The sequence below is a fragment of the Sus scrofa genome, chromosome 1 (assembly GCF_054392235.1).
Source record: "Sus scrofa isolate SSC_HxYL_T2T_F1_AM1 chromosome 1, Sscrofa_HxYL_maternal_Yorkshire_Landrace_v2.0, whole genome shotgun sequence".
Taxonomy (NCBI): domain Eukaryota; kingdom Metazoa; phylum Chordata; class Mammalia; order Artiodactyla; family Suidae; genus Sus; species Sus scrofa.
Genome location: NC_139383.1, coordinates 10,249,965 through 10,260,651, shown reverse-complemented (window position 1 = coordinate 10,260,651; position 10,687 = coordinate 10,249,965). Strand labels below are relative to the sequence as shown.

At 45.3% G+C, this 10,687-nt stretch overlaps 1 protein-coding gene across 29 annotated transcripts in view; it reads left to right on the top strand.

Moving 5' to 3' along the window:
• Positions 1 to 1,965: 1,965 nt before the first annotated feature.
• The window catches only part of ARID1B (AT-rich interaction domain 1B), a 434,918-nt gene continuing 426,196 nt past the window's right edge, over positions 1,966 to 10,687 (top strand). For 21 of the 29 annotated variants that reach the window (XR_014844179.1, XM_085022895.1, XM_085022839.1 and 18 more), the window contains exon 1: positions 2,197 to 4,073. Coding sequence is in view for 21 of the 29 variants with exons in the window: in XM_085022895.1 (XP_084879021.1) it covers positions 2,322 to 4,073 (1,752 nt within the window). In the remaining 8 variants the exon portion in view is untranslated. Of the gene's footprint in view, positions 2,155 to 2,196; positions 4,074 to 10,687 lie in introns of those variants that run through there. The other 8 variants (XM_085022933.1, XM_085022923.1, XM_085022940.1 and 5 more) reach the window with 2 other exon arrangements.

Sequence of the window (10,687 nt, the reverse complement as noted above, 5' to 3'; positions counted from 1 at the left end):
TCATGATTTTTCTCTATGAAGAAAAATTTTAAGGGCCAGAGCTGAACTTGGGTGACTCATTTTCCCCTTTTAGGATTATTTGTGAAAATAAGCCACAAAATATGACTACACTCATACGACTGACTTTGATATGCTTTATCAGTTTGAAAAAAAATGCACTTTTGTGATTATATGTATGTATTTAGCATGACTATGAATGTCACAAAGCATAAATATGTAATTGATTTTAGAATATTTGTATGTACACATATACACAAAACGTATTTCTACTTGCATATGAAAACTTTAAAAATTCAACTTATGTGGTGTAATTGTATAATTGGTATGTATATGAAAATATAAAGGGAGAAAATCTGGGAGAAAATGTCAAAGAGGCACACTAACAAAGATGTAGTATTCTCTTGGCAAAAAGTGATGAATTATTTGGCATGAATTCACCTTACAGTTCTGTTATTCTCTCTTATACATGATGCTATAACTCCTGTTTTCCAGTTGTTTGCAGAGAATTGCAATTTGTTGTTTTACACTCTATAATGACCCTTGGGTGTGCACCTGAGTCCCCTCCCCCCAATTAGTCACCAGTTTTTCACATCTATCCTTTTCTATTTAGTCATGTAACATATTAACACTTCCTCAAGCAAACAAAAATAACCCCTGTGGTTGAAATAAACTAAAATAGTCTTTATGGAAAGCTTAAGAATGAGGTGATTTTAGAAAACTATATTCTACCAAAATCATATATGTTATTTCAGCTAGCATGACCTCTTGAAAGCTCTGCTTTCAAATGCTTTCTCTCCATGAAAACTGAGTCCACACTAATACAACTGAGCCATTGTTTAGGTTAAGAAGTCCTGCTTTTGAAGATATTCAGGATGTTACTAGGTGAGAAATTCACAATAAAAAAATTTAAAACATCATAAAGTGATAAAACAATAGCTAATATTAAAAGAACAAAGCATGAACCCTTTTAGCTCTAGGATTAGATTTGATGGATTTATATCATCATTGATTTTATGTTTATTAAATAACATGTTACTTTTTTTTAGTTTTGTCTCACATTGCTTAGAAATGAACTCATATCAAGAGGGTTAATTGTGCACATAACCTCTGAAATACGATGCAGGTATGATGTCATACAGATTTATGAAGACATGAGATAAACCTTTGCAGTCGCTATTATGGCACCAGGAGTTAAATTTCCACGTGCAAGTTGCTGGGAGCATAACGCACCACGCTACGTATTTGAAGACTTTCTCTTCAGAGCGAGGACAGACAAGTGCATGGGAAGGAAAAATGCTCCTTTGGGATTACTTTATGTTTTCATTGATAAGCCTACGTACACATATAAGATGCCTTAAAAAAAGTTATATCAACGTTATTTTTGGGGCAGGTGCAATCAACCTAAGCATTTATTGAGTACCTGCTGTGTACAGGGCACAGCGCTTCTGGAATGCGGCTAACCTTCACTTAAACTCTTTCCTAATTATGCAGTTTAAAGTTGTGGGAATTACACTGACGGCCCGAAATCAAGGCAGAGAGGCTAACATGCTGAAAAATTACATAACTCTTGGGAGAGGCAGTGCTTTTGCACAGATTGCCCAAATATCTTCTTTCTCCGTCGGCTCCTCGTAACCTTTGAGGCCAACAGACAACTTTGTTCCCCAGCCCTTCTCCCTCTTTTGTCTGCTCGTCAGACTCGTTTTCCACCTTTGAATCGTTCCTTTTAGACGTGAAAACAAACACGCGAACGCCCGGTTGGCAAGGAGACGGAGGCACGAGGGGAAAGTGCAGCCTCCCGTCGCCCCACGCCGCCGCGCGCCCGGCGCCGGCCGAGCGGCCCGAGCCCCCGGCCCGGGGCCGCCGGTGCCCGCGAGGCTGCGCCCGGGCGGGCAGGCGGGCGGAGGGCGCCGCGGGCGGCGGCGGCCCGGGCCGAGTCCAGTCCGCGTTTTGCGAGTGCGCACGAGTAATCAGAGAGAAGTGGATAATAGTTGCTCGGGCTCGCTCGGCTCCCTCTCATGCCATGCTGGGCCCGATAGGCTCAGTGAGTCGTGTATTTACCCATATCCGGGTTAGAGAGGAAAAGAGAAAAGTTTCATTTAAACCTGAACTAAAAACTTTCACCATGAAATCACACAGCGGGAACAGGCCCAGACCGTAAGGCGTGACTCCCGGTTCGGCTCCGGCGGGGCCTGTGGAGGGGGAGGGGGCTCGCTCGATTCCCGTCGGGGCGTGTGGATGCGCACAGGAGGGGCCGCAGACTAAAAAGTGGGTTTTATTGTCTCCCCCCGCCCCCCGCCCGGCCTCGCCACGCCGCGGCGATCATGGCCGCGCGGGCAGCAGCGGCGGCGCGGGCGCGGGCGGGCAGCGGCGAGCGGCGGGCGCCCCCCGGGCCGCGGCCGGCGCTCGGGGCCCGGGACCTGGAGGCGGGGGCGCGCGGCGCGGCGGCGGCGGCGGCGGCACCGGGACCCATGCTGGGGGGCGGCGGCGACGGCGGCGGCCTGAATAATGTGCACCACCACCCCCTGCACCCCCGTCACGAACTGAACATGGCCCATAACGCGAGCGCGGCGGCCGCCGCCGCCAGCACTAACAGCGCCAAGAGCGGCGGCTCCGAGGCGGCTCTGAAGGAGGGTGGAAGCGCCGCCGCGCTGTCCTCCTCCTCCTCCGCGGCGGCGTCCTCCTCTTCCTCCTCGTTGGGCCCGGGCTCGGCCATGGAGACGGGGCTGCTCCCCAACCACAAACTGAAAACCGTTGGCGAAGCCCCCGCCGCACCGCCCCACCAGCAGCACCACCACCACCACCATGCCCACCACCACCACCACCATGCCCACCACCTCCACCACCACCACCACGCACTACAGCAGCAGCTAAACCAGTTCCAGCAGCAGCAGCAGCAACAGCAGCAGCAGCAGCAACATCCCATTTCCAACAACAACAGCCTCAGCGGCGCGGGCGGCGGCACGGCTCAGCCCGGTCCCGACATGGAGCAGCCGCAACATGGAGGCGCCAAGGACAGTGCCGCGGGCAGCCAGGCCGACCCCCCGGGCCAGCCTCTGCTGAGCAAGCCGGGCGACGAGGACGACGCGCCGCCCAAGATGGGGGAGCCGGCAGGCGGCCGCTACGAGCAGCCGGGCCTGGGCGCCCTGGGCGCGCAGCCGCCGCCGGTCGCTGTGCCCGGGGGCGGCAGCAGTGGCGGCGGCCCGGCGGCCGTCTCGGAGTTTAATAATTACTATGGCAGCGCTGCCCCTGCTAGCGGCGGCCCCGGCGGCCGCGCTGGGCCTTGCTTTGATCAACATGGCGGACAACAAAGCCCCGGGATGGGGATGATGCACTCCGCCTCAGCCACCGCCGGAGCCCCCAACAGCATGGACCCCCTGCAGAACTCCCACGAAGGGTACCCCAACAGCCAGTACAACCATTATCCGGGCTACAGCCGGCCCAGCGCGGGCGGCGGCGGCGGTGGCGGAGGAGGAGGAGGAGGAGGAGGAGGAGGAGGAGGCAGCGGAGGAGGAGGAGGAGGAGGAGGAGCAGGAGCGGGAGCTGTGGCGGCGGCGGCCGCGGCGGCGGCAGCAGCAGCAGGAGGCGGCGGCGGCGGCTATGGGGGCTCGTCCTCGGGGTACGGGGTGCTGAGCTCCCCCCGGCAGCAGGGCGGCGGCATGATGATGGGCCCCGGGGGCGGCGGGGCCGCGAGCCTCAGCAAGGCGGCCGCCGGCGCGGCGGCGGGGGGCTTCCAGCGCTTCGCCGGGCAGAACCAGCACCCGTCGGGGGCCACCCCGACCCTCAACCAGCTGCTCACCTCGCCCAGCCCCATGATGAGGAGCTACGGCGGCAGCTACCCCGACTACAGCAGCCCCAGCGCGCCGCCGCCGCCGCCGCCGCCGTCGCAGCCCCAGTCCCAGGCGGCGGCGGCGGGGGCGGCGGCGGGCGGCCAGCAGGCGGCCGCGGGCATGGGCTTGGGCAAGGACATGGGCGCCCAGTACGCCGCTGCCAGCCCGGCCTGGGCGGCCGCGCAACAAAGGAGCCACCCGGCGATGAGCCCCGGCACCCCCGGCCCGACCATGGGCAGATCCCAGGTAACCCCCGCGCCGGTCGGGCCTGCTTCCGCCGCGGCGGCCTCGCGGCGCGCCGCGAGCCCTAGTTTCTTTCTTTCCGCGTACTTTTTCTGCGTCTTCTGTCGGGGGAGGCGGGGGCGAGACGCCCAAAGCCATTTTAACTCGCGGCTGCCTCCTTCCGAGGCCGGGCAGCGCGCGGGGTCCGACTGCGCGGCGCGGGGCCCGGGGCCTGGGGAGGGGGTCTGGCCGAGGCCCGGGACGGGCGCCGCGGTTGCCGGTCGCGCAGCACCCGCCCGGCCACCCCACCCCAGGCGCCGAGCCGCGCGTGCGGGAGTCGGGGACCGCGCCGCCGGGAAGCCGTGTGGGCGCCGGGGACCGTTCGGGCAGCTTTTTCAACAAAATAGGCGCTCCCGGCCGGTACGGTCGGGGAAGGAAGATTGACCCCCTCTTCTCGGTTAGCGCCAACAATGAGCTAGAACTGGGAAAAGAATGAGGAACTTTGTCCTACCTCCGGCCACACTACGTTCCCTCTTAGCTTATTAGGTGAAGGCAGGAAAAATAGGTTAGCTTTGTGGCAGCCGAGTGTGTTTCGTAGTTGTGCCCAGCCATTCGGAGATATCGGATGCGGGCTTTGAGTTTGTGTAGTAGCAAAAATAATACCCACGTTTACAGCGATGTGGAGGTAAAATATCCTAAAATAAATCGATTCATTCCTAAGAATAGCCGGGAAGTCCATTTTTTGGCTTGCAGGCTGCTCGAAAGGAGTCACCTTCAACAGATAGACTGTGTTGAAGGAACACATTCCGGCTAGATTGAACTTATTTTGATCGTGGATTCGGCATACATTTTATCCAGCGAATCCAGGGAAATAGCGGACCAGTGAAAATTGATCTTTTTGGATAGGATTTATTTGGATTTTAAATTTCCTGACACCCAAGAGCTGCAGCGTTGTTAGGAGGTGTCCTGCACTCTTGCTGTTTCTTGCTCGTAGGCTGAGCCTGAAGACTGACTTGATCTCCTTTGCAAGGTTTGGAATTTGAATTGTGGAGGTAAACTGGCTGTAATAGTCTCCAGACAGCTGCCTCTGAGTTGACATCTAATCTGCCATCTGATTGGCTCCCCTCTCACCATTGGGCATTTAGCACTGCTGATGTAAATAGAAGTGCTGAGCAGTACAGTCACAAAAATTCTTGCCACAAATAATAACTGAGCTCTATTACAAGCAGATGTAAGGTTGAATATTATTTAAAGCTTAAATTATTATGAATCGTAGTTATTAATAAGAGGATTAAATACATAACAACATTATGCTGGTGTCCAGTCCTGGGCAGTTCCAAAATTCAGCTCTTTGACCATCTTAGCCTAGACATTACATATGTCATGCACTTTAATTGTGGGGGGGAGAATAGGGCAATTGAAAAATAATTAAACCAAGAATTTTACCAGTTTTTGGATTTGCAAGGCTTTTGTAGAAGTACCCTTTATGGATTAAACCATGAAAACATTTTGAATTATGTCATATGTAGTTTAGTGTAAAATTAAAACTTATAACATTATAGTTTTCAAAATTCGGATATCCAACAGTATCTTTTACTATTAATCAGCTTGGTAACAAGATTAAAGGTGTATTTCTAGTATATGTCTGTGTTTTAACAGTTCTGATGTTTTTAAGATGATTGTGGCTGAGGAGTTTTAGTTAGGGTTGACATTATATTAAAGGAAACATGAAGCAATGAAAATAATAATTTTTGCAGACAACAATTAGTTAAAAGGGAAGGAAATGGGTGTTCTTGTGAAATTTTAAAAATCGTTTTATATTTGTTTCTAATTTGGAGAATACAAAAGTGTCCCAGAAGTCTTTTTTTTCTTTTTTTTCCTTCTGTTGAGTATTTTGTTAGATTAGGTAATGTGAGTCTCATTTGAACTTCTTACACAATGTTTTAGGGAAAGTACATTACATACAAGTTTGCCGGGTATGTTTCTTCCAAATAATTTTTCTTTCATAGCCATTAGATTTTTTTTTTTTAACTTTCATAACATTCAAATCTGTTAGGGTTCACAGTGGTTATAATATATATTTTACTCAGCTCATTTATTTTAGGAAGGTGTATTTTAATAATCGTTTCTTAAAGGAGAGACTTGTCAAGAGTGAATGCAGTAATGCATGTAACATATAATCATGTGAATCCCAGGCTAAGGATGTTGGTGTCTACTCCCTTCTAATCTTTAGTTAGGGGAGTTTTACTTTTAAGAATAATATATTTTCCTATTCTTCATAGAAAACTTGGGATTTCTGTGTTTACTTTTGATGAATACAAGTAAAAAAATAGAAAAATCTTGTGTAAATAAATCCATGTAAATCATTTTAAAAAGATGTGCTTTGTCAACTTCCTTTTAAAGGGAAACATTCACATCTTTGTAAACTAAACTAGAAACCAGGGTGATAGAGGCAGATGTAGGTCGCTGCTACTTTAGGGTATTTTTTTTGTAGTGGTACCAATCATTTTAAGTATTTGCTTTCTTGGAATGAGAGTGAGTCCATTATGTCCTCAGGATGACCCCTTGGGAATAGCGTTTTTATTTTGAGAGGGAAGAAAAACGACGGGCATATGACCTAGAGTCACAGATTTCTCTTAGGTACCTTACCGTCTCACATGTGGAGTGTGTCCCTTTTTTATATTTTTTCTTTTTGGAAGGCTGGTATTATTTAGTATTTGTTATGGTAATTATACCAGGAAGCAATCAATCGTCCAAAATGTTAAATTACTACATAACCATAGGTCATGAAATGCTGTTAAGTCACGTTGTCAAAAGAGGACATTTTCTTGTGGCTTTTAACACATTTAGTTTCATTTTTGATTTTAGGAATGGTTTATATTGGGTGGCAAATATTTTTTATAATTGGGAACAAAACATATCCCTGTACTGTAGCGGGAGGGTCTTTTTAGTAAGTGAAATAAGCCATTTTACGATGCAGTTTGTTAGTGGGTTTTTGTGAGATAAAGTATTCAGATAAAGCAATCTCAAAAGGAATACTGAGGTCTGCTCACATAACTAAGATTTTATGATGTTTTCATTTGTGCTGAATTCTATTAATGCTATTTTAACTTTAGTTTTCTAGAATATAATACAATGTAATAAAAATAAGGAGCCTTATTTACCATTAAAAGAAAAGTGATTAGCTGTCTTACAAAGCAGGAAGTTACAGGCTGGTTCCTGATTACCTTAAAATTTGTATAAGATACATTATAGCATAATAGTTCTCCCCACTTTCCCTCTCAGGGCAGTCTTACCCTTTCTGATATGTTAAATCTTGTAAAGAATTTTTTGTGGCCTAAATTGACGTATTTGCTGAGGGAGGTATGGCTGGCTAGCTGCCCTGTCGTCAGAAGAGGTAGAATTGGCAACTGTGGTTCATAAGAAAGGTTTATCATTTAAACAAGAAAGACAAAATAGCAAAGATGTCTGCACTCTGATGTTTTCCTAGGTTATCTGGAATGAAATTATGCATGGCTTAAAATTGTTTTCATTGAGGGTCCTGATTTCTGTGTACTTCCGACAATTTTTATTTTTTAAATGGCAACTGCTCTGTAAGACAGCTATCAGTTAAATTTAGGTTTATAGTAACACGAAATCAACAAGTATATCCAGGGAACAACCTATCCTTACCTTGAGTCTGTAATGAGAAACACTAATCCCTGGGTTCTTCTTTGTTTTTTTTTTTTTTTGTTTTTTTTGTTTTTTTTGTTTTTTTCCCCTATATTTAGAAATGAATTTTTGGCAAAGCTTTTTCTACTCGTTCCATTTTTCCCATGTTGTGTTGTATCAGAAGTAGCAGAATTGTGTTGTGGATGGGGAAATATTCCAGATCACACTTAGACACTTGTACAAATGAACCTACTCTCTAAATATCATGTTCTGTCATTAAAATTGAGAGAATAACATCTTCACTCTGGGATAAAAATAGTATTGATTCTGGTTTGAGAACCGATTTTTAAAAATGAAAGACATTGTAGAGGAAGTCTCTTAATATAAAACTCATTTGGTAGTTTTATTAGACATGGACATATTTGAAAGAAAACAGGTGTAACAGAACAGAGGTTGAGTTTTAGTTCTATTTCTTGTTATTGGACTTTATTACTTTATAATTTGGAGCAGGGTGTATCTAAAAAATGACTCCTGAAGTAATAGGAACTTACTTATTTCCCTAGAATAAATACCAGTATGACAGGCAAACCAAAAAAGATAATCATTTCATTTATTTAACCCCTTCCTCTCCTAGAAAGAGTGGTTTCATTTAAAATTTTGAAGGGGGCATTCTGCGAAATTTTTCTGCTTATTTTGAAGGCTGACTTGGAGATGTAAATTTTGGATGTAACGGCTTAGGAAACTGCATTAGTTTTTTGGTCCGGTGTCCTGCTCTACACAAGACTGACACTGCTCAGTTAGTGGATCTTTGGGCTTTGATCCAGATTTGAGGAAAAGGAACTAATAATTCACTTGAGCCACCTTCATTTTGGGCTGTGTGGAGTTGTATAAATTTGAGATTTATATTTGTGTTTGAAGGAACTGTTATGTGTTACTAAACACAACAGATTTATGGAGGCTCAAAATGAGTATTAATACAATTCAGATTCCATTTTTTGGCAATACTTAGATTTTTCAAAATGAATATTACAAAAATTTATGACATGTTACAGTCCTCTTTGTTTTTAAGGGGCCACATCCATATCTCAGGTCTTTTTTGGAATTGGGCAGTTTTTGATCACATGCTTTTCAAAGGTACCTTTTCTTTATCAGGATTCTGGTCCGATTCTCTGTGAGAGACTAGAGCTGCACACCTGCTGGGTGTGCATGCTTGACGCTGAGGAATCTCAATCCTCCTTCCCTGTTGTGTGGGGCAGAACTCCCAGGCAGAACTGCTCACCCACCAAAGATACGTGTATATAGACGTAGAACTGTCACACAACATTGCTGTTTGCAGTTAAGAGGCTGTTTATGTGACTCGGTTGGCCCTTTTTGGTTTAACTGAGTGATTGCGTTAATTTTGATCTAAAATCTTGGTACATATTGGTGACTTTTTCTCTTAGAAAAGTGATGAAAAGAAAATGACGCAGGTATAATTACCTGGTTATCACTGAGTGTCCACTTATTTTGCCTTATGCCATTGGAATGGTGAATTGTTGATATATGTGTACTTTAGTTGTAACACTTCATGGTAATTGAGTGACTGAATTTATCAAAGTAAAATGTGTGTTTCCACAGTAAGATTTCAACAAATATGTTCTATTTTCAAAGTCGTGAACTTTCGTGGAGTAATTCTAAGAAAACTATTCTGTAGATTTGCTTAATCAAATGGGATCCAGTAGCCGGTTTTCCTACTCACTTCTGAATGGATTAATGCTAAGGATATTAGAAAGCTACTGAATTTGGAGTTCCCGTCCTGGTGCAGCGGAAATGAATCCGACTAGGAACCATGAGGTTGCGGGTTCAATCCCTGGCCTTGCTCAGTGGGTTAAGGATCCGGCGTTGCCACGAGCTGTGGTGTAGGTTGCAGATGTGGCTTGGATCCTCCATTGCTGTGGCAGGGGTGTAGGCTGGCAGCTGTAGCTCTGATTGGACCCCTAGCCTGGGAACCTCCATATGCCGAGGGTGTGGCCCTAAAAAAAAGACAAAAAAAAAACAAAAACAAAAACAAAACCAAAAAAACAACAGCACAAAAAGAAAGCTACTGAATTTGACAGGTGAACTGTTGATGAAATTAATTTGTTTCTTGAATGATATTTATTGCTAGGAAAGAGACTAAAGCCCTAAAATCTTAAGTATATCTCATTTACTCATAGATTCTATTTTTGGTAGATGGCAGCAGAATCTGGAATGGATCTGTCATAGCAAGACAGTCCTTTTGAACTGAACTAGATTTGGCTTCTGTAAACTATATTCTGTAGGACGCACTTCTCAGTATCAACTTGGGCCTTGATCAAAGGTGAAACTTGAGAATCTGATGAGAAGTCATTCTTTATCAGGTGACTCTGGAAGGGAAACCATATTTGATTAAATACATGAGAAAATTCTAGACCACATTTTTTTTTCTACATGAGATGCTAAACAATTGTACATATATGTGTATTGTTTTGATTGTGGTAAAATATACCTAACAAAATTTACCATTTTCACCATTTTTAGGTGTACAGTCAGTGGTATTAAGTACATTCGCACCGTTGCACAACCATCACTCCGTCCATTTCCAGAACCTTTTCATTCTTCCAAATTGAAATTAAAAAATACATATTCTTCATCCCTTTCATGTGAAAGTTTAAAATTTTTGGATATTAACATGTATTATAAGTGAAATAAGCTTATTTTTATAACTATTGCTTTTGCCACTTCACAGTAAAATGTAAAATTAGTAAAATGTGTCCTCCCATGTTCCATAGGAACACTAACGGTATATTTTGTTCGTTTTCAGTCCATTACTTCCGATTCTCACTTTAGGGTAATCTTCCCAGGATTTGTCAAATTGGAAATGCGCATTGTGTAGGTTAGTTGCTGCCTTGTCAGTTGTGTCATTAAAAGCTTAAAAGCAGCTTTTTGAAGCCTCTCTGTTTAAAGATTTAAGTTAGTTTGTTGAGAGA